Below are 23481 nucleotides of genomic sequence, written 5' to 3' on the forward strand. Positions count from 1 at the left end.
CACAAATACAAATTTAAGCGTTAGTAATCCATTCGTTAGCTCAATAAAAAGACAATGTACACACTTCCCATCTCCCTCCAAGCCCTGTTGATTTCTACTGTGTGTTTGAGTGTGTATGTCTGTCACTATGTGTGTGTGTGCTAGGGTTGCTACCCCTCTGAGGCAGCATGGTGGTGCCAGCCACAGTGGTGGGGATGGGAGCCTTTGTGTGTGTGGGGGGGCCAGGTCAGCACTGGTCAGCACTGTCTCTTTGGACACACAATAGGGAGAGTGCTGGGTCAGCCCAGAGAGAGAGGGATAGAAAGCAATGGACAGAGAGGGGGGGTGGTGGAGGGGGGGGGGGGGGGGGGGGGGGGGGGTTGAGTGGCAAAGCAGGGCAAAGCACACAACAAAACACATTTACGTCAGAGGCAACAACATACAGTAGGACTAATTTTGGCATCAACCACCCGCCAATGGAAGAGAGAGAGAGAGAGAGAGAGAGAGAGCGAGAGAGCGAGAGAGCGAGAGAGAGAGAGAGAGAGAGAGAGAGAGAGAGAGAGAGAGAGAGAGAGAGAGAGAGAGAGAGAGAGAGAGAGAGAGAGAGAGAGAGAGAGAGAGAGAGAGAGAGAGAGACGGGGTGAAAGAGGGGTGGATGGAGGGATAGAGGGCTGTATCGTCTGCTGATCTGACACTGGTTCTGTGGTCCAGTCAGCCCTGCCATCGCTGCAACAACAAATCAAATCAAATGTTATTGGTCACATACACGTGTTTAGCAGATGTTATTGCGGGTGTAGCGAAATGCTTGTGTTTCTAGATCCGACAGTGCAGTAATATCTAACAAGTAATACTTAACAGTTTCACAACATATACCCAATAAACACAAATCTAAGTAAAGGAATGGAATTAAGAATATATAAAAATATGGACGAGCAATGTCAGAGCAGCATAGACTAAGATACAGTAGAATAGGATAGAATACAGTATATACATATGAGATGAGCAATGCAAGAATAGTAAACATTATTTAAGTGACCAGTGTTCCATTTATTAAAATGGCCAGTGATTTCAAGTCTATGTACTGTATATGGTAAGCAGCCTCTAATGTGCTAGTGATGGCTATTTAACAGTCTGATGGCCTTGAGATAGAAGCTGTTTTTCAGTCTCTCGGTCCCAGCTTTGATGCACCTGTACTGACCTCGCTTTCTGGATGATAGCGGGGTGAACAGGCAGAGGCTTGGGTGGTTGTTGTCCTTGATGATCTGTTTGGCCTTCCTGTGACATGGGGTGCTGTAGGTGTCCTAGAGGGCAGGTAGTTTGCCCCCAGTGATGCGTTGGGCAGACCGCACCCCCCTCTGGAGAGCCCTGTGGTTGCGGGCGGGGGCAGTTGCCATACCAGGCGGCTATACAGCCTGACAGGATGCTCTCGATTGTGCATCTGTAAAAGGTTGTGAGGGTTTTAGGTGCCAAGCCAAATTTCTTCAGCCTCCTGAGGTATAAGAGGCACTGTTGCGCCTTCTTCACCACACTGTCTGTATGGGTGGACCATTTCAGTTTGTCAGTGATGTGTACGCTGAGGAATTTGAAGCTTTCCACCTTCTCCACTGCAGTCCCGTCGATGTAGATATGGGGGTGCCCCCACTGCTGTTTCCTGAAGTCCACGATCATCTCCTTTGTTTTGTTGATGTTGAGTGAGAGGTTATTTTCCTGGCACCACACTCCCAGAACCCTCACCTCCTCCCTGTAGGCTGTCTCATCATTGTTAGTAATCAAGTCTACTACTGGTGTGTTGTCTGCAAACTTGGTGATTGAGTTGGAGGCGTGCGTGGCCATGCAGTCATGGGTGAACAGGAGGAGGCTGAGCATGCACCCTTGTGGGGCCCCAGTGTTGAGGATCAGCAAAGTGGAGGTGTTGTTTCCTACCTTCACCACCCGGGGGGCGGCCTGTCAGGAAGTCCAGGACCCAGTTGCACAGGGCGGGGTTGAGACCCAGGGTCTCGAGCTTAATGATGAGCTTGGAGGGTACTATGGTGTAGAAGGCTGAGCTGTAGTCAATGAACATCATTCCTTTTCCTCTTGTCCAGATGGGTTAGGGAAGTGTGCAGTGTGATGGCGATTGCATCGTCTGTGGATCTATTGGGGCGGTACGCAAATTGAAGTGGGTCTAGGGTGACAGGTAAGGTGGAGGTGATATGATCCTTGACTAGTCTCTCAAAGCACTTCATATGATGACAGAAGTGAGTGCTACGGGGCGATAGTCATTTAGTTCAGTTACCTTTGCTTTCTTGGGTACAGGAACAATGGTGGCCATCTTGGAGCATGTGGGGACAGCAGACTGGGATAGAGAGAGATTGAATATGTCGGTAAACACACCAGCCAGCCGAGGAGAGCCCGTCACTAGAATTAACACATCGGCTGGTAGACTACGCTACAGGAGACGATGTAAATATGAACGTTGCTAATCTCTTCACTATTCAGCTATCTATTTGAATCTCCTCTCGTCTTGATAACTTCAGTCTTCCTTACTATGAGTGTCCCTAAGGAGGCACCATGCTGTAGACTGTATACAGGATGATTGTCCTGACACACGCGCACGTGTGCAGACACACACTAACACACTTAATCCAGCTCTCCTCTCACACACCATTGGGTGTTACCAAGGTAACAGTGATGATGATGATGGAAGTGATAGCTCTCCTCCATCTCCCTTCTCTCCTTTATTTTGGAGCTTCCTTTGTGTGTGTGTGTGTGTGTGTGTGTGTGTGTGTGTGTGTGTGTGTGTGTGTGTGTGTGTGTGTGTGTGTGTGTGTGTGTGTGTGTGTGTGTGTTGGCAGCTGCTCTCTAATGGCTCTTGTCCTGCTTTACTTATTCATGTCCATGTTCACTGTTGCTGCAGAGATCAGCATTCATGCATCCTCTCTCTCTCTCTCTCTCTCTCTCCTCTCTCTCTCGCTCTCCCTTTCTCTCTCTCTCTCTCCCTTTCTCTCTCTCTCGCTCTCTCTCTATCGCTCTCCCTTTCTTTCTCTCTCTCTCTCTCTCTCTCTCTCTCTCTCTCTCTCTCTCTCTCTCTCTCTCTCTCTCTCTCTCTCTCTCTCGCTCTCTCTTTTGATTTTGTGGGTTCATGATCCTTTGAATCCTCTCCCTTTCTGAAACACAGCTGCATCCCTAGAGTGAGTGAGAGGTCTCAAAGCAGTGAAAGTCCACACACACACACACACATTGTGGTTTGGCGGTAAGTTGTTTTCCCCTCTCTGTAAGCTCGTTAACTTGCCTCGTCAGAACGAGACACTTTTCCTCAACTCATCTGAGCCCAGTAAGAGGAAAAGTCACTGGCTGGACTTTCTATTCTACCAATAATTTCCCCTCCAACACTTAATACTACTGAAACTGGATCTCTTCCTCTCTCTATTACCTCTCCCCCTCTACTTCTCCCTACATCGCCTTCTCCCTCTCTCTCTCTCTCTCTCTCTCTCTCTCTCTCTCTCTCTCTCTCTCTCTCTCTCTCTCTCTCTATCTCTCTTTCTTTTTCTCTCCCTTTCTCTCTCTCTTTCTTTTTTATCTCCCTTTCTCTCTCTCTCTCTCCTTCTCTCCCTCTCTTTATCTCTCTCTCTCTCTCTCTCTCTCTCTCTCCCTCTCTTTATCTCCCTCTTTATCTCTCTCTCCCTTTCTTTATCTCTCTCTCTCTCTCTTTATCTCTCTCTCTCTCTATATCTTTATTTTTCTCTCCCCCTCTCTCTCTCTCCCTCTCTTTATCTCCCTCTTTATCTCTCTCTCTCCCTCTCTTTATCTCTCTCTCAGTAAGAATGTGTGTGTTTCTCCAGTATTAGTGTGGCATGTCTGGAACTAATAGATTCCACCCTGCTAAAGAATCTTATTAGAGAACAAAACCTGTGACCCAAGGCTCTAAACCACACGCACGCACGTACGCACGCACACCAGCAAGTAGCCCCCTCCACAGGCTGCCCAGGTGGTTCAGTCCATATGATATAGGCCTAAGCAGAAAAACACTGACTGGAAAGTGTGCAATATTTCATTAATTTTAAGGAATAATGGTCAAATGTGCACGTTGTAGCAATAGCCTAGGTCAGCTGTAGAAACAGCTGCTGTTCTTTCCTCTCCTCTACCAGAACCCACCACTCTTCCTGGAGTTGTTTGGTACAACCCTCTCCCCCTGTCGTCCCGGCAGTGAGCCGATCCTGTTGACTTCCTGTCTCTCTCCCTGCTCTTCCTGTGTGTGTGGGATGAATGGGGATATTCTTCAGACACCCCGTCTCCCCTCCGTCTCCCAGCCTACGTTGGAAAAACCTCCACTCTTTTATTCTCTCATTCTGTTCCATGAGAGTTGTGAGGACAATAGTATGAGCTCACAGCCCCGCCGACCTGCAGTATCACTCCCTCCAGCATGGAGACAAAGACATGGCCTCAAGGCAAAACACTGGTCTCCACTGAGAAAAACAGACACGCACACATACACACACACACACACACACACACACACACACACACACACACACACACACACACACACACACACACACACACACACACACAAGGCAGAGAAAGCACAGGCTTTTCTTGAAACAGCTTTTCCAGGAATAGCCTTAACTAACGTATCCGTTGTGAAGTTAGCCTGCCAGGGGGTTGGAGTACAGGAAAACAGGCCACGGACAGGTCTCCTCTCCTCACAGGACAACCTCCGCTTGTGGCCTTGGTTAGAAAATGCCTTGCGTGTGTGTGTTACAATAGACTATCCTAACTATATCCCGCTGTGTCTGTGTGCGCAAGTGTGCGACTGTGTGTCTACGTTTTGTATTTTCAGACAGACTGTGTGTGTGTGTGTGTGTGTGTGTGTGTGTGTGTGTATCTGTGTGTTATTGAGTGAATTCCGTGCTGTGCCCACCAGTTCTCTGGCTGGACAACCACTCTCCATACTGCCGCAGTGACTCACATCAAAACTATAAGCAATCTGTTGTGGGTGGTGGGGATTTTACTTTGTTTGCAGCCTATGTGTTTACTTCTACCAGAAACACTATGGTGTGTGTGTGTGTGTGTGTGTGTGTGTGTGTGTGTGTGTGTGTGTGTGTGTGTGTGTGTGTGTGTGTGTGTGTGTGTGTGTGTGTGTGTGTGTGTGTGTGTGTGTGTGTACGAGCGGGGGTACATCTTGTCTCTCTATCCCGTAATGAGAGCAGACAAATCTGAAGGCGGCGCTTCCAGGAGCCGGCTGTGCCGCTGTCGTGGCAACCCCCGAGAGTGACAGCTGGGCCAGACAGGAGTGTTGGGTCTGTGTAGGCCTGGTCGAGCTGCTCTTGTCCTGGAAGGACCCTGATGAAGACACGAGTACCAGTTTCCAAAAGATGTGTAGGACAAGTAACTGCGCTGTAGGCCGGGCTCTTTCTACTGGTCCAAGAGTTGTGTATACGGCCAGAGGCATGGTCAGGTAGCCGTACTACAGATGTACCTGCGCCCCAGGCTGAATGTGTCTGCGTGTGTGTCCCTTACAATGCAGCTCACATGCTGTAGGCTGAGCTGTTGACCTACTGCTGCACCAGGTACATCTGTAGTACGGTAGATGAACAGTGTGTGACTGCACTACGCTGTACAGGGACCGAGCTGTTTCCTATGGGTCTATTCTTCCATGCGCTTTTTGTTGTCCGTGTACGGCTGTGCTCGGCTTCTGTACCAACTGGGGATCTTATCAGGATTCTGGGGTCCAGTCTGGTCTGGAACAATTATTTTAGCTCTCCCTCTTCCCCCTCTCTGTCTCCACCCTTCCCGTCTCCCCCCCCTCTCTCCCCCTCTCTCTCTCCCTCTGAATAAACTCACTGTAATCAATAATGGATGTGGTGATAGGGGGAGAGTTGCCTCGTTCTGCCTTTGTTTCTCTGACTATCCCTCCCTCTCTCTCTGTGTGTCCCACTTTCTCCTTCTCCTCCCCCCACAGACTCTCCTATTTTCCCTCTAACCCCTCCCTCTCTTTATTTCCACCTTCTACTTCAGCAGGCCTGTCTGTCAGAGACAGCATCACCGTGTCTGGCCCCGCTTCCTCCTGCCGTCCCAGGATCCTCATTGGACAGATGGCTACCTGTGGGTCGCGTGTCTAAACACATCCACATTGTTTTGTCTGGCGTGGTGTTGTTGTGTCTGCTGTAGTTAGCCTAGGTGTTTGAGTTCTTAGTTAGTGTGTGTGTGTGTGTGTGTGTGTGTGTGTGTGTGTGTGTGTGTGTGTGTGTGTGTGTGTGTGTGTGTGTGTGTGTGTGTGTGTGTTCAATGTGTTCCGGTTCAGTCTATTTGAGTCCTTCTCTGTGAAACACTTGTACACCCTCCCCGACCCTCAGCTGCCACCATGTTGCCCACAGTACAGCCTTGACCCAGTCTTACCTCAGGAACGCCCTGTCACCTCTCTGCCTACTTCGCTGACTCGTTGTCTCTCACACCCTACTTGTGAGCAGACAACGTGAGCATACGGTTGTTGCTTTGGGATGGTAGAACATGAGAGTACTACTGTAGGCTTATATCGGGCCCAGAGAGCTCTCACCACAGCAGAATCCCATTGCTCTGAGTGCTTTGCGAGTCCTGCTCAGATGTGGAAAGTCTGACAGAGGGGTCAGGTCCCGGGGACTGGGAACGTTTTCTGAGACTGGACTGCTGATCTCAGTTCTGTGAATGTGTGTGTGTGTGTGTGTGTGTGTGTGTGTGTGTGTGTGTGTGTGTGTGTGTGTGTGTGTGTGTGTGTGTGTGTGTGTGTGTGTGTGTGTGCGCGCGCGCGTGCGTATGCGTGCAAGCGTGTGTGTGCTGAAGAGAGAACTGTCACTATCAGTAAGGTGTTGCAGGGGTAAAGTCATGCCCCCTATTACATCAGTTAAACCCCATGACACCATCATTTTAACCACCACCCCTCCCCTTTCTCCGTCCCTCCCTCCATGCCCCGGCCCATCCCCCTCCTCCCATCACACCGCCCTCTTTCTTTTCCACCATCCCATCCCTGTCTCTCCTCTACCTTCTCCTTGACACGCAGAACATCTAGGTGGCTGGGGATGCTGTGGTCTGGGTGTAGGTCCCCTTGGCGCGGGTTCTCTCGGTGCAGGTCCTTCAGGAGGGGGTCTCGCTGGTCTGGGAGGGGGTCTCGCTGGTCTGGTCGGGGTGTCCTTTGCTCTGTTGCTCCTGTGTGAAGTGCTGGGGCTACGATTGAGGGTGACGTCCTTCAGGGTTCTGGCAAAAGTTGGGATTGCTGCCTTGTATAGGTGGACCTGGCTGTAAAGGCTGGTCAAGTCCAGGGTGGAGTGGTGGGCCAGGTAGACATGAGGTTTTGAGGCACAGTCTCGTGAAAGGCTTGCGTTCACCCCCTGTATGGTGGCGGGGTATTTTCGTGGTAGCACTTGCGGAAAGTGGAATAAGCTTTTTCAATTCCTCCCTTGAGTGCTGTGGCCACCCTTTCCTGCTGGGCCCTCAGGTCATTTGTGTGCACTCTCTCTCTCTCTCTCTCTCTCTCTCTCTCTCTCTCTCTCTCTCTCTCTCTCTCTCTCTCTCTCTCTCTCTCTCTCTCTCTCGTCCCCCTTCTACTGTTTCTCTCCATTTCTCTTCCCCTTTCCCTCTTATTCTTCTATGAGTCTTTTCTCAGTTCTCTCTATTTTTGTATGAAGCCGAAATAAGTTGTGCAAGTCATTTGGTATGTATCTGGTTTGCCTGTGTTGTGTGTGTCTTCCTGTTGCATTGTCTGGGTAATTACAGGCCAAAGTGTGTGTGTGTGTGTGTGTAGTGTGTGTGCTGCATACAGGCATGACAATGAATCATTTCCCGTCATTCAAGATGACACAGCCAGCAAACAGCAAATTACTGTACACAAACAGCAGACATCATTCAACACACAACACAGACACATGTAGACAAAGGCTGCAAGCCAAACTGTAGTACACACACACACCTGCCTTATACACACAGACCTGTGTGTCTGCATCATGTACTGTAACTAGATGATGTCATTCGAAGGCAGTCTACCCTCTAATCAGCAGAGAATGAATATCAAGATGGGAGGCTGCAGTGTGTGTGTGTGTGTGTGTGTGTGTGTGTGTGTGTGTGTGTGTGTGTGTGTGTGTGTGTGTGTCTGTGTGTGTCTGTGTGTGTCTGTGTGTGTCTGTGTGTGTGTGTGGGAGGGAGGGAGGGAGGGCATAGCTTTCAGACAGAGTTTACAGTCAGACAGATAGTTGTAAATCCCACTTCTCTTTGTGGGTTTGTGAAACTGTCCTCTCAGCTGTAAGCGGCAGAGCAGAGCAGAGTTGCTGAGAGTTAGTGTCAGACAGTGGCCACACTCACTCAGGCTCAGCAATATGGAAGCTAAAGCCATCCGCTTCATATACAGCAGGGGGTGTAAAGGTAGGACACGAACAACGGTTTATGTGTGTGTGTGTGTGTGTGCGTGTGCGTGTGTGTGTACGGTTTTGGGTGTGTGCTTGTGTGAGCGCTGATCGTGTGTGTGTGTTATTTTAAGACTGAGGGGTTCATAGAATCTCAAGCCCTCTTGTCTGCCAGGCAGCTATGAGAGCATAGCATTAGTCTGTCATCTGTCATCCCTAATCCAGTTTCGCATCATGCGTGTGTGTGTCCTCAAGACTTGAAATGCTGCCTTCACATTCGCTCAGGATCCTCTGCTTGGCATGGCCTCAGTCTCTCTCTCCATTCAGTGTGTGTGATGCCTTACTCAAACACACACACATACACATACATAGACACACACACACACACACACACACACACACACACACACACACACACACACACACACACACACACACACACACACACATACATAGCAGGGTTTCCGTTAGTAAAAATGTGGCACTCTACAAATTAGCCTGTAAAGTTGTAATAAAATAAAGTAGACCAATGTTCTTATAACAACATGAAATGTTTTATTGAAAAGTGAAACATTGACCGCTGCGTCTTCAGCCCTGCAATAAATCATCTTTAGCCTAGAAAAACAGGTCGCCTACACAATAATAAAACACAACTTCGGAATAGAATATTTGTTTAATATAATAGACTATTTGTATGAATATTTTTTTATATTATAGACTATTTGTATGAATATTTTTTTTGAAATACAATCTAGGCCTCTCTAATTTAATTTAGACTAGGCATTAACATTTTAATTAATTAATTAAATAGGTTAAGGTTTGGCAAACGGCTAGGGTTAGCTAAAAAAAAAGACACCGTTTGACGTTAATTTGACAAAAGCTGGATCCCTTCTCGCCATGACCGGGCCAGCCCCCCCACTCCCATCAAATCCGGTATGTAAATAAACGAAATTCGTTAAGGCCGGTTCACTGTGAGAGAGCTTGTTTTACAATGCTCCTGTGAAACGAGGACTGCGCCACGCATTTCTGAGCCTGTTCTCTAACCCCTCCCTTCCTGTGTAGAGATCCGTGCCCAGCTGGTGGAGCAGTTGAAATGTCTGGACCAGCAGTGTGAGCTGAGGGTGCAGCTGCTGCAGGACCTGCAGGACTTCTTCAGGAAGAAGGCGGAGGTCGAGATGGACTACAGTCGTAACCTGGAGAAACTGGCCGAGAGGTTCCTTACGAAGACACGCAGCACCAAGGACCACCAGCTCAAGTAAAATACACACACGCGCATACACAGACGCACACACACTACCACTCTGTCGGTGCTGTTAAGCCAGCGTTGCGTAAGCAGCTTAGGGAGATGTGAACTGATATCATCTGAAGAGGGTTTGACTACAGAGAGAGAAAGAGAGAGCGAGAGAGAGATCATGGCCTGGTCATCTCTGGACAGAGTGAGGGTTTCCCCCTACTGACCCAGATGTGTGTGTGTGTGTGTGTGTGTGTGTGTGTGTGTGTGTGTGTGTGTGTGTGTGTCCAGGCAGTGCAGGGTTATCCATCACTCATACACACTCAGTAGTGCTGGGCTTGGTGTATGCCTCTTAAACTGTCTCCTCGTCTGCCTTCTCACCACACTGTCACGTCAACACTAGGAATATTTACATGGAGCAACATTGACTTGAATTTACACTCATGTCTTCCTTTGTGTGTGTTTGTGTCCTTTTGTGTGTGTCCTCGTGTGTTTGTGTGTCCATGTGGGTACTTGTGTCCCGTTGCCAACAATGCCAGGTGGTGATTTTGTGCTCGGAATACTCTGCAGCACCTTGCAGTGTGTAACCTTGCCCAAAAACACGGACACACACACACACACACACACACACACACACACACACACACACACACACACACACACACACACACACACACACACACACACACACATACACACACAGCAGAACAGTGATTATCTCTCCCAGCGTGACACCTGGTTCTATAATTCCTCCTGTTGTGTGAGAGGAGAGGAGAGGTTGATAGAAGGGGAGCGGAGAGAAGAGGAGGGGAAGAGAAGGAAGGAGTGGAGAGGAGAGGAGAGAAGGGGAGAAGAGAGGAATGGAGAGCAGAGGAGAGGAGAGAAGAGGAAAGGAAACACCCTTCAGGTCTTTTAATAATACCAGTTCTCAACACTGTGATATGACAGGGAGAACACATTAATAACATGGATACACAGCCAGTGGATTAGAAGGAAAGATTGAGGCTCACTGTCGGCGCTGTTTGAGTGTCTCGTGGCCTCCCTCACCAAAGCGTCTGGCCGCTGTCAGATCCTCTTCCTGTCTAAACCCATAATCCTCTGCTGTAATGTGTGGCGGGCCGCTCTGCTCTACACCACGCTGCGCTGAGCTGTGATGGGTTTGGGACGGCCTGCTGACAGTACACGGTTCTAAGAGTAGTACTATAGTAATGACAGCACTAGGAGTAATACTAGCAAGCCTGGTACGGTGGACAGTGATTGGTTAAGAAATCGTTACAGTTACATATCGGGATATTATTTCTGTCGATATATCGTATCGTTTTGACAATAACGCAATATTATTTTTGCGCTAGTTGGCTGTACCTGCACCAAAACGCCAGTATTTTTCCTTCATAGCTTGTTCTCCATTTTCTTTTTAAATAGGGAACCAATTAGTTTTCATCACTTTTGTTTCCATGTCGGATCAAAACTAATTTTCCCATGACTCTCTCTTGTCCCTCTTCAGCAGACATATGGTGAGAAATCGCTAATAAAATCACAGTATCGAATCGCAATACATATAGAATCGTGTGAATCGCAATACATTGTGATACTTATGTATTGTCCTTGGCAATTTCCAGCACTACGGTATGACAGGCACACACATACACACCGTGGCGAGTGACTGAGTTGACTGTGTGGACATGGAGACATCTGAATTTGAGCCAGTTTGCCACAGCAGGAAAATAATCCTTCAGCAACAGGAAATGTGAATTATTATGTGAATTCTAATGAATGGTCCACTTTTTGTCAGGGCTGATACATTTTCCGTTAGGGCAAATCAAGTCTGACATTTTAAATTACAAACTTTAAAAGCCTTTTCGAAGTTCACCCACTATAAGTTCGCATTTCCTGCCATGCAGGAAAATTCTCAGCAACCAAAGTGTGATCAAATGAACGTCCTACATCTGTAGGTCTTCAGGGAAAGCAAGCTGCTCTGAACTTGTTTAACTGACTCGAGCTAAACCTCCTCTTCTGCTTTTCTCCTTTCTCTTTTACTTCCCTTTTTGTTCCCTTTTCGTTTCGCTTCCTCTTTCTTGTTGTCCATCTTGCCATGTTCCAGCCAGTCACACTCTTCCTGAAATAGATGATCTAGTAGAGGTAGACGGGGACTTTTCCTGGTGAAACACACACGATCCCCACGTTGTGTTTGTGTGATCAATATCCTGTCTGTTTGTGTCTGGACTTCCAGACTCAATCACACCTCCGCGGAGATTACATGTCTCCTGCAGACAGCACGCCTCCCCTCTCTGATCGATGCTTGGGGCGAGGAGTGTGGGGGGAATGGAGGAAGGAGGAGAGAATACTACTGTTTCGTCAGCATCTCATATTTGTCTTGCCCCCCCCCCCCCCCCCCCCCCCCTTACTCTCCCACCCCCCTCTATCGCTCTTTCTACCCTCCTCCCTCCCTCTCTCTCTTCCCCCCCATCCTGCTCTCTCTAACAACTGCTCTTTAACAGCTCATCTGCTCCAGCTCAGCTCTGGTGCCACGCTGGAATCTCACATATTTTTCCGGTCTTGTGTGTCTGTGTCTGTGTCTGTGTGTGTGTGTGTGTATGTGTGTGTGTGTGTATGTGTGTGTGTGTGTGTGTGTGTGTGTGTGTGTGTGTGTGTGTGTGTGTGTGTGTGTGTGTGTGTGTGTGTGTGTGTGTGTGTGTGTGTGTGTGTGGTGATTCCGTGGAGACCCCTGGTATTCCGGCTATTCGCTGGTGGGCAACAGGGGGTTGCTTGGTTTAACCCCGTAGTGACTGGAGCAACAGGGGGTTGCTTGGATTCAACTCCGTAGTGACTGGAGCAACAGGGGGTTGCTTGGTTTAACCCCATAGTGACTGGAGCAACAGGGGGTTGCTTGGTTTAACCCCATAGTGACTGGAGCAATAGGGGGTTGCTTGGTTTAACCCCGTAGTGACTGGAGCAACAGGGGGTTGCGTGGTTTACCCCCGTAGTGACTGGAGCAACAGGGGGTTGCTTGGTTTAACCCCGTAGTGACTGGAGCAACAGGGGGTTGCGTGGTTTACCCCCGTAGTGACTGGAGCAACAGGGGGTTGCTTGGATTCAACTCCGTAGTGACTGGAGCAACAGGGGGTTGCTTGGATTCAACTCCGTAGTGACTGGAGCAACAGGGGGTTGCTTGGATTCAACTCCGTAGTGACTGGAGCAACAGGGGGTTGCGTGGTTTAACCCCGTAGTGACTGGAGCAACAGGGGGTTGCTTGGTTTAACCCCGTAGTGACTGGAGCAACAGGGGGTTGCGTGGTTTAACCCCGTAGTGACTGGAGCAACAGGGGGTTGCTTGGTTTAACCCCGTAGTGACTAGAGCAACAGGGGGTTGCGTGGTTTAACCCCGTAGTGACTGGAGCAACAGGGGGTTGCGTGGTTTAACCCCGTAGTGACTGGAGCAACAGGGGGTTGCGTGGTTTACCCCGTAGTGACTGGAGCAACAGGGGGTTGCGTGGTTTAACCCCGTAGTGACTGGAGCAACAGGGGGTTGCTTGGTTTAACCCCGTAGTGACTGGAGCAACAGGGGGTTGCGTGGTTTAACCCCATAGTGACTGGAGCAACAGGGGGTTGCGTGGTTTAACCCCATAGTGACTAGAGCAACAGGGGGTTGCTTGGTTTAACCCCGTAGTGACTGGAGCAACAGGGGGTTGCTTGGTTTAACCCCGTAGTGACTGGAGCAACAGGGGGTTGCTTGGTTTAACCCCGTAGTGACTGGAGCAACAGGGGGTTGCTTGGTTTAACCCCGTAGTGACTAGAGCAACAGGGGGTTGCTTGGTTTACCCCCGTAGTGACTGGAGCAACAGGGGGTTGTGTGGTTTACCCCGTAGTGACTGGAGCAACAGGGGGTTGCGTGGTTTAACCCCATAGTGACTGGAGCAACAGGGGGTTGCTTGGTTTAACCCCGTAGTGACTGGAGCAACAGGGGGTTGCGTGGTTTAACCCCGTAGTGACTGGAGCAACAGGGGGTTGCGTGGTTTAACCCCGTAGTGACTGGAGCAACAGGGGGTTGCGTGGTTTAACCCCGTAGTGACTGGAGCAACAGGGGGTTGCTTGGTTTAACCCCATAGTGACTGGAGCAACAGGGGGTTGCGTGGTTTAACCCCGTAGTGACTGGAGCAACAGGGGGTTGCGTGGTTTAACCCCATAGTGACTGGAGCAACAGGGGGTTGCTTGGTTTAACCCCATAGTGACTGGAGCAACAGGGGGTTGCTTGGTTTAACCCCATAGTGACTGGAGCAACATGGTTGCTTGGTTTAACCCCGTAGTGACTGGAGCAACAGGGGGTTGCTTGGTTTAACCCCGTAGTGACTGGAGCAACAGGGGGTTGCTTGGTTTAACCCCATAGTGACTGGAGCAACAGGGGGTTGCGTGGTTTAACCCCATAGTGACTGGAGCAACAGGGGGTTGCTTGGTTTAACCCCATAGTGACTGGAGCAACAGGGGGTTGCTTGGTTTAACCCCGTAGTGACTGGAGCAACAGGGGGTTGCTTGGTTTAACCATGGAAGTGACTGGAGCAACAGGGGGTTGCTTGGTTTACCCCGTAGTGACTGGAGCAACAGGGGGTTGCTTGGTTTACCCCGTAGTGACTGGAGCAACAGGGGGTTGCTTGGTTTAACCCCGTAGTGACTGGAGCAACAGGGGGTTGCGTGGTTTAACCCCATAGTGACTGGAGCAACAGGGGGTTGCTTGGTTTACCCCGTAGTGACTGGAGCAACAGGGGGTTGCGTGGTTTACCCCGTAGTGACTGGAGCAACAGGGGGTTGCTTGGTTTACCCCGTAGTGACTGGAGCAACAGGGGGTTGCTTGGTTTACCCCCGTAGTGACTGGAGCAACAGGGGGTTGCGTGGTTTACCCCGTAGTGACTGGAGCAACAGGGGGTTGCGTGGTTTACCCCCGTAGTGACTGGAGCAACAGGGGGTTGCTTGGTTTACCCCCGTAGTGACTGGAGCAACAGGGGGTTGCATGGTTTAACCCCGTAGTGACTGGAGCAACAGGGGGTTGCATGGTTTACCCCGTAGTGACTGGAGCAACAGGGGGTTGCTTGGATTCAACTCCGTAGTGACTGGAGCAACAGGGGGTTGCGTGGTTTAACCCCGTAGTGACTGGAGCAACAGGGGGTTGCTTGGTTTAACCCCGTAGTGACTGGAGCAACAGGAGGTTGCGAGGTTTAACCCCGTAGTGACTGGAGCAACAGGGGGTTGCGAGGTTTAACCCCGTAGTGACTGGAGCAACAGGGGGTTGCGTGGTTTAACCCCGTAGTGACTGGAGCAACAGGGGGTTGCGTGGTTTAACCCCGTAGTGACTAGAGCAACAGGGGGTTGCTTGGTTTAACCCCGTAGTGACTGGAGCAACAGGGGGTTGCTTGGTTTAACCCCGTAGTGACTGGAGCAACAGGGGGTTGCTTGGTTTAACCCCGTAGTGACTGGAGCAACAGGGGGTTGCTTGGTTTAACCCCGTAGTGACTGGAGCAACAGGGGGTTGCGTGGTTTAAACCCCGTAGTGACTAGAGCAACAGGGGGTTGCTTGGTTTACCCCCGTAGTGACTGGAGCAACAGGGGGTTGCGTGGTTTAACCCCGTAGTGACTGGAGCAACAGGGGGTTGCTTGGTTTAACCCCATAGTGACTGGAGCAACAGGGGGTTGCGTGGTTTAACCCCATAGTGACTGGAGCAACAGGGGGTTGCGTGGTTTAACCCCGTAGTGACTGGAGCAACAGGGGGTTGCGTGGTTTAACCCCGTAGTGACTAGAGCAACAGGGGGTTGCGTGGTTTAACCCCGTAGTGACTGGAGCAACAGGGGGTTGCATGGTTTACCCCGTAGTGACTGGAGCAACAGGGGGTTGCTTGGATTCAACTCCGTAGTGACTGGAGCAACAGGGGGTTGCTTGGTTTAACCCCGTAGTGACTGGAGCAACAGGGGGTTGCGTGGTTTAACCCCATAGTGACTGGAGCAACAGGGGGTTGCTTGGTTTAACCCCGTAGTGACTGGAGCAACAGGGGGTTGCTTGGTTTAACCCCATAGTGACTGGAGCAACAGGGGGTTGCTTGGTTTAACCCCGTAGTGACTGGAGCAACAGGGGGTTGCGTGGTTTACCCCGTAGTGACTGGAGCAACAGGGGGTTGCATGGTTTACCCCGTAGTGACTAGAGCAACAGGGGGTTGCTTGGTTTACCCCCGTAGTGACTGGAGCAACAGGGGGTTGCTTGGATTCAACTCCGTAGTGACTGGAGCAACAGGGGGTTGCGTGGTTTAACCACCTTAGTGACTGGAGCAACAGGGGGTTGCATGGTTTACCCCGTAGTGACTAGAGCAACAGGGGGTTGCTTGGTTTACCCCCGTAGTGACTGGAGCAACAGGGGGTTGCGAGGTTTAACCCCGTAGTGACTGGAGCAACAGGGGGTTGCGTGGTTTAACCCCGTAGTGACTGGAGCAACAGGGGGTTGCGTGGTTTAACCCCGTAGTGACTAGAGCAACAGGGGGTTGCTTGGTTTAACCCCGTAGTGACTGGAGCAACAGGGGGTTGCTTGGTTTAACCCCGTAGTGACTGGAGCAACAGGGGGTTGCTTGGTTTAACCCCGTAGTGACTGGAGCAACAGGGGGTTGCGTGGTTTAACCCCGTAGTGACTAGAGCAACAGGGGGTTGCTTGGTTTACCCCCGTAGTGACTGGAGCAACAGGGGGTTGCGTGGTTTAACCCCGTAGTGACTGGAGCAACAGGGGGTTGCTTGGTTTAACCCCATAGTGACTGGAGCAACAGGGGGTTGCTTGGTTTAACCCCGTAGTGACTGGAGCAACAGGGGGTTGCGAGGTTTAACCCCATAGTGACTGGAGCAACAGGGGGTTGCGAGGTTTAACCCCGTAGTGACTGGAGCAACAGGGGGTTGCGTGGTTTAACCCCGTAGTGACTGGAGCAACAGGGGGTTGCGTGGTTTAACCCCATAGTGACTGGAGCAACAGGGGGTTGCTTGGTTTACCCCCGTAGTGACTGGAGCAACAGGGGGTTGCTTGGTTTAACCCCGTAGTGACTGGAGCAACAGGGGGTTGCGTGGTTTAACCCCATAGTGACTGGAGCAACAGGGGGTTGCTTGGTTTAACCCCGTAGTGACTGGAGCAACAGGGGGTTGCTTGGTTTACCCCGTAGTGACTGGAGCAACAGGGGGTTGCGTGGTTTAACCCCGTAGTGACTGGAGCAACAGGGGGTTGCTTGGTTTAACCCCATAGTGACTGGAGCAACAGGGGGTTGCGTGGTTTAACCCCGTAGTGACTGGAGCAACAGGGGGTTGCGTGGTTTAACCCCGTAGTGACTGGAGCAACAGGGGGTTGTTTGGTTTAACCCCGTAGTGACTGGAGCAACAGGGGGTTGCGTGGTTTACCCCGTAGTGACTGGAGCAACAGGGGGTTGCGTGGTTTACCCCGTAGTGACTGGAGCAACAGGGGGTTGCATGGTTTACCCCGTAGTGACTAGAGCAACAGGGGGTTGCTTGGTTTACCCCCGTAGTGACTGGAGCAACAGGGGGTTGCTTGGATTCAACTCCGTAGTGACTGGAGCAACAGGGGGTTGCGTGGTTTAACCACCTTAGTGACTGGAGCAACAGGGGGTTGCATGGTTTACCCCGTAGTGACTAGAGCAACAGGGGGTTGCTTGGTTTACCCCCGTAGTGACTGGAGCAACAGGGGGTTGCGAGGTTTAACCCCGTAGTGACTGGAGCAACAGGGGGTTGCGTGGTTTAACCCCGTAGTGACTGGAGCAACAGGGGGTTGCGTGGTTTAACCCCGTAGTGACTAGAGCAACAGGGGGTTGCTTGGTTTAACCCCGTAGTGACTGGAGCAACAGGGGGTTGCTTGGTTTAACCCCGTAGTGACTGGAGCAACAGGGGGTTGCTTGGTTTAACCCCGTAGTGACTGGAGCAACAGGGGGTTGCGTGGTTTAACCCCGTAGTGACTAGAGCAACAGGGGGTTGCTTGGTTTACCCCCGTAGTGACTGGAGCAACAGGGGGTTGCGTGGTTTAACCCCATAGTGACTGGAGCAACAGGGGGTTGCTTGGTTTAACCCCATAGTGACTGGAGCAACAGGGGGTTGCGAGGTTTAACCCCGTAGTGACTGGAGCAACAGGGGGTTGCGAGGTTTAACCCCGTAGTGACTGGAGCAACAGGGGGTTGCGTGGTTTAACCCCGTAGTGACTGGAGCAACAGGGGGTTGCGTGGTTTAACCCCATAGTGACTGGAGCAACAGGGGGTTGCTTGGTTTACCCCCGTAGTGACTGGAGCAACAGGGGGTTGCTTGGTTTAACCCCGTAGTGACTGGAGCAACAGGGGGTTGCGTGGTTTAACCCCATAGTGACTGGAGCAACAGGGGGTTGCTTGGTTTAACCCCGTAGTGACTGGAGCAACAGGGGGTTGCTTGGTTTACCCCGTAGTGACTGGAGCAACAGGGGGTTGCTTGGTTTAACCCCATAGTGACTGGAGCAACAGGGGGTTGCGTGGTTTAACCCCGTAGTGACTGGAGCAACAGGGGGTTGCGTGGTTTAACCCCGTAGTGACTGGAGCAACAGGGGGTTGTTTGGTTTAACCCCGTAGTGACTGGAGCAACAGGGGGTTGCGTGGTTTACCCCGTAGTGACTGGAGCAACAGGGGGTTGCGTGGTTTACCCCGTAGTGACTGGAGCAACAGGGGGTTGCATGGTTTACCCCGTAGTGACTAGAGCAACAGGGGGTTGCTTGGTTTACCCCCGTAGTGACTGGAGCAACAGGGGGTTGCTTGGTTTAACCCCGTAGTGACTGGAGCAACAGGGGGTTGCTTGGATTCAACTCCGTAGTGACTGGAGCAACAGGGGGTTGCGTGGTTTAACCCCGTAGTGACTGGAGCAACAGGGGGTTGCGTGGTTTAACCCCGTAGTGACTGGAGCAACAGGGGGTTGCTTGGTTTAACCCCGTAGTGACTGGAGCAACAGGGGGTTGCTTGGTTTAACCCCGTAGTGACTGGAGCAACAGGGGGTTGCTTGGATTCAACTCCGTAGTGACTGGAGCAACAGGGGGTTGCGTGGTTTAACCCCGTAGTGACTGGAGCAACAGGGGGTTGCGTGGTTTTACCCCGTAGTGACTGGAGCAACAGGGGGTTGCTTGGTTTAACCCCGTAGTGACTAGAGCAACAGGGGGTTGCGTGGTTTAACCCCGTAGTGACTGGAGCAACAGGGGGTTGCATGGTTTACCCCGTAGTGACTGGAGCAACAGGGGGTTGCTTGGTTTACCCCGTAGTGACTGGAGCAACAGGGGGTTGCGTGGTTTAACCCCGTAGTGACTGGAGCAACAGGGGGTTGCGTGGTTTAACCCCGTAGTGACTAGAGCAACAGGGGGTTGCGTGGTTTAACCCCGTAGTGACTGGAGCAACAGGGGGTTGGCATGGTTTACCCCGTAGTGACTGGAGCAACAGGGGGTTGCTTGGATTCAACTCCGTAGTGACTGGAGCAACAGGGGGTTGCTTGGTTTAACCCCGTAGTGACTAGAGCAACAGGGGGTTGCTTGGTTTACCCCCGTAGTGACTGGAGCAACAGGGGGTTGCGTGGTTACCCCGTAGTGACTGGAGCAACAGGGGGTTGCGTGGTTTAACCCCATAGTGACTGGAGCAACAGGGGGTGGCTTGGTTAACCCCGTAGTGACTGGAGCAACAGGGGGTTGCGTGGTTTAACCCCGTAGTGACTGGAGCAACAGGGGGTTGCGTGGTTTAACCCCCGTAGTGACTGGAGCAACAGGGTTTGCGTGGTTTAACCCCGTAGTGACTGGAGCAACAGGGGGTTGCTTGGTTTAACCCATAGTGACTGGAGCAACAGGGGGTTGCGTGTTTAACCCCGTAGTGACTGGGCAACAGGGGGTTGCTGGTTTACCCGTAGTGACTAGAGCAACAGGGGGTTGCTTGGTTTACCCCGTAGTGACTGGAGCAACAGGGGGTGCTTGGATTCAACTCCGTAGTGACTGGAGCAACAGGGGGTTGCGTGTTTTAACCACCTTAGTGACTGGAGCAACAGGGGGTTGCATGGTTTACCCCGTAGTGACTAGAGCAACAGGGGGTTGCTTGGTTTACCCCCGTAGTGACTGGAGCAACAGGGGGTTGCTTGGATTCAACTCCGTAGTGACTGGAGCAACAGGGGGTTGCGTGGTTTAACCCCGTAGTGACTGGAGCAACAGGGGGTTGCTTGGTTTAACCCCGTAGTGACTGGAGCAACAGGGGGTTGCGTGGTTTAACCCCGTAGTGACTGGAGCAACAGGGGGTTGCGTGGTTTAACCCGTAGTGACTGCTGCCCTGGGTGTTTCTGCGTGTCTGTGGCAACGAGACTACATGAGCTGAATGTGGAGAGACCACTAACATAGAGAGATGGACCCCAGCTTGCTTCTCTCCTCCCCTCTCCTGGCCCCTCCATGTCTCTAATGCTGCAGGAATGTATGAACCACTGAAGACTTTAACTAGAGGAAACATCCAGTCAGTCCAGCCAAAAGCACAACGTGTGTGTCTGTGTGCGTTTATGACCATGCAATGTCTTAGGGTCAGAGGTGACCCTGGGAAAACTTTTACAGTGCAACCAGTGAAGTCTTGTCTGAACAACCTATTAGACTTTTTTAGATTTGGTGTTTGCCCAAATCTGTTTGGAGTGGCAGCCTTGGTGTTGCCATGGTGACATCTGGGTAGAGGGTTAAGGGGTGGTCACATGGCGATAGAGGACACGCGCTGGGTTGCGCAACCAGGCGGGATGTCACACTGACTGACTGACAGACAGACAGACAGACAGACAGACAGACAGACAGACAGACAGACAGACAGACAGACAGACAGACAGACAGACAGACAGACAGACAGACAGACAGATAGACAGATAGATAGATAGATAGATAGATAGATAGATAGATAGATAGATAGATTACCCAAGCCGTGTTTAGAGTTCTTGTTCCGAATATGTTGAGTTCTGGTTTAATAGTCACTCTGTCCTTTTCACAGCTATTTACCATAAGCTATGATATTACTATCACACAGCCCACAGCCTCCAGTCACAATGACTCGCCCAGTGTTCCCAGTGCCTGGGTCTTACATCTCTAGCGTTACGTCACCATCAACACCAGACTTTCCCCCCAGTCAACCTCCCCCTGTCTCTCTCTCCCCCTCAGTCAAAGACATGCTCTGTCTCTCTAACTGTGTGTCTTCTGGGGTCAATACTCTACTTGCATTATCCCGGTGTGTGTGTGTGTGTGTGTGTGGTGTGTGTGTGTGTGTCATATACCAAATATGTGCTTTAGGGCAGAACAGACCACACTCATCCATTTACACTCATTCTGAAACCATTCTGTTCATCCGTAACACACACACACAGACACGCACACACACAGACACGCACACAGACATGCACACACACACAGACGCACACACAGACACACACACACACACACACACACACACACACACACACACACACACACACACACACACAGACGCACACACACACACACACACACACACACACACACACACACACACACACACACACACACACACACACACACATAGGAAGAATGCACTTTAGCATCCAGCAGCATCTCTAACAGAGTTTTACAGTGCAGTAGGGTTTTACAGTGCAGTAGGGAATTTACAGTGCAGTAGTTTTTTTTAACAGTGCAGTAGGGTTTTACAGTGCAGTAGGGAATTTACAATGCAGTAGGGTTTTACAGTGCAGTAGTTTTTTTTTACAGTGCAGTAGGGATTTACAGTGCAGTAGGGGTTTTAGAGTACAGTAGGGGTTTTACAGTACAGTAGGGGTTTTACAGTGCAGTAGGGATTTTACAGTGCAGTAGGGTTTTACAGTGCAGTAGGGGTTTTATAGTGAACTCATTATCCTGCTTTATATCATGCAGGATACACATAACAGAGGGCTTGTAGGCCATCACATGGCAGCATCCTCACAAACTACACTGAGTCACACACACAAATACATGATGGTTGTGACTTGCCTAGTTAAAAAAACATAAAAATAATATACAAAAATACAATAAAAATAGGTTGCCTTCCTGTGTGTAGAGCAGTGTTTCTTCCAGACCTAGCTTTTTCTCTCCGTCTCTGTTTCTCGCTCTCTGTTTCTCTCTCTCTGTTTCTATCTCTCTGTTTCTCTCTCTCTGTTTCTCTCTCTCTCTCTCTCTCTCTCTCTCTCTGTTTCTGTCTCACTCTCTGTCTCTGTTTCTCTCGCTCTCTCTCTCTCTCTTTTTCTCTCTCTCTCTTTTTCTCTCTCTCTCTGTTTCTCTCTCTCTCAATCTCTCTGTAATAGTGAAGTCTGTCTGGACACTCTTGCCCTCTTGTCCAAGTGTCTACGCTTGTGACCATTATGGGACCTTGTGTGTGTGTGTATCCGTGTACGAGATAGCTTGCAGTGTGTGTGTTTGGGTTGGAGTGTGTGTGTGTGTACGCTGGATTGTACGCCGCACTGCATTCTGGGTTAGTGTGATGCGATTAGCTGAGAAAGAGATAGAAAGAGAAAGAGACAGAAAGTTTGTGTGTGTGTTGGCGTGCCTGTGTGTGTGTGTGTGTGGTTCACAGTGTCTCTGCTCATGTGCCCTGACTGTAACTCTGCATCAAACTAACATGGTGCCCTAACCTACTCTCTACACCAGAGGTCTCCAACAGGTAGATTACGAGTCACGATTAGCTTTCAGCCCACCTACGAGTAGGTCGCCAAGCAATTCTGAAAGTAAATGCATTTTTTTCATGTGTTCCATCGCAAACTGTCATAGGCATAAAGGTTCCGGCTACTATCCAATCAAAGCTGGACACTATCCCACTCCTGGTTAGCCGCTATTGGCTTAAAAAGCCAGACGTAACACGATATCTGCAAATTAATTTCCAGCAATTTTGCCACTGTCTGTCTGTTTGGTGCGCGAATTTGTCTATTACTCCATGCTCATGATAATTAGATCACGTCTCCATTAAATGTTAACTGTAAAGTAGGCTTACCTGACAAAGATATCATGATTATTGGGGTCAGTTGTGTGGCCATTGTTTTGCAAATTAGGCCTAACAGCAGAAACATGGTTTTCACTAGTTACAGCAGCCATAAAGTCAAAACGTAAGGTTAGGGTTACACAAAACCCAAACCGGCTGCGCGCGTGCGCCATCGTGCATATATTTATTTTGTCCCCCCACACCAAACGCGATCGCGACACGCAGGTTAAAATATCGAAACAAACTCTGAACCAATTACATTAATTTGGGAACAGGTCGAAAAGCATTAAACATTTATGGAAATTTAACTAGTTAGCTTGCACTTGCTAGCTAATTTGTCCTATTTAGCTAGCTTACTGTTGCTAGCTAATTTGTCCTGGGATATAAACATTGAGTTGTTATTTTACCTGAAATGCACAAGGTCCTCTACTCCGACAATTAATCCACACATAAAACGGTCAACCGAATCGTTTCTAGTCATCTCTCCTCCTTCCAGGCTTTTTCATCTTTGAATTTATATGGTGATTGGCATCTAAACTTTCATAGTTTTACCACGACGACCGGCAACACAGTTCGTCTTTCAATCACCCACGTGGGTATAACCAATGAGGAGATGGCACGTGGGTACCTGCTTCTATAAACCAATGAGATGGGGGAGGCAGGACTTGCAGCGCAATCTGCGTCAGAAATAGAACTGACTTCTATTTTAGCCTTTGGCAACGCAGACGCACAAGCAGTGTGGGTGCAATAATTGAATAACATAGATTTCTAAATTTATTTTGCAACGCAACGCGAGCGGTGTGGTCAGCCTATTAGGCATGAGACAAGCAGTGTAGTTAAGGTTAGGTTTCAAATCTGATTTTAGGAAGATAAACTGTACAGATAGACAGGGTTTCTGACTTTGTGGCTGT

General features: G+C 50.2%; 1 protein-coding gene across 1 annotated transcript in view; it reads left to right on the forward strand.

Moving 5' to 3' along the window:
- Positions 1 to 23481, forward strand: part of srgap2 (SLIT-ROBO Rho GTPase activating protein 2) — a 131651-nt gene that overhangs the window by 60651 nt on the left and 47519 nt on the right. The window contains exon 3 of the mRNA XM_039015559.1: positions 9393 to 9585. Coding sequence (XP_038871487.1) covers positions 9393 to 9585 — 193 coding nt within the window. The remainder of the gene's footprint in view (positions 1 to 9392; positions 9586 to 23481) is intronic.

This window comes from Salvelinus namaycush, chromosome 20 (genome assembly GCF_016432855.1).
Source record: "Salvelinus namaycush isolate Seneca chromosome 20, SaNama_1.0, whole genome shotgun sequence".
NCBI classification, from domain to species: Eukaryota; Metazoa; Chordata; class Actinopteri; order Salmoniformes; family Salmonidae; genus Salvelinus; species Salvelinus namaycush.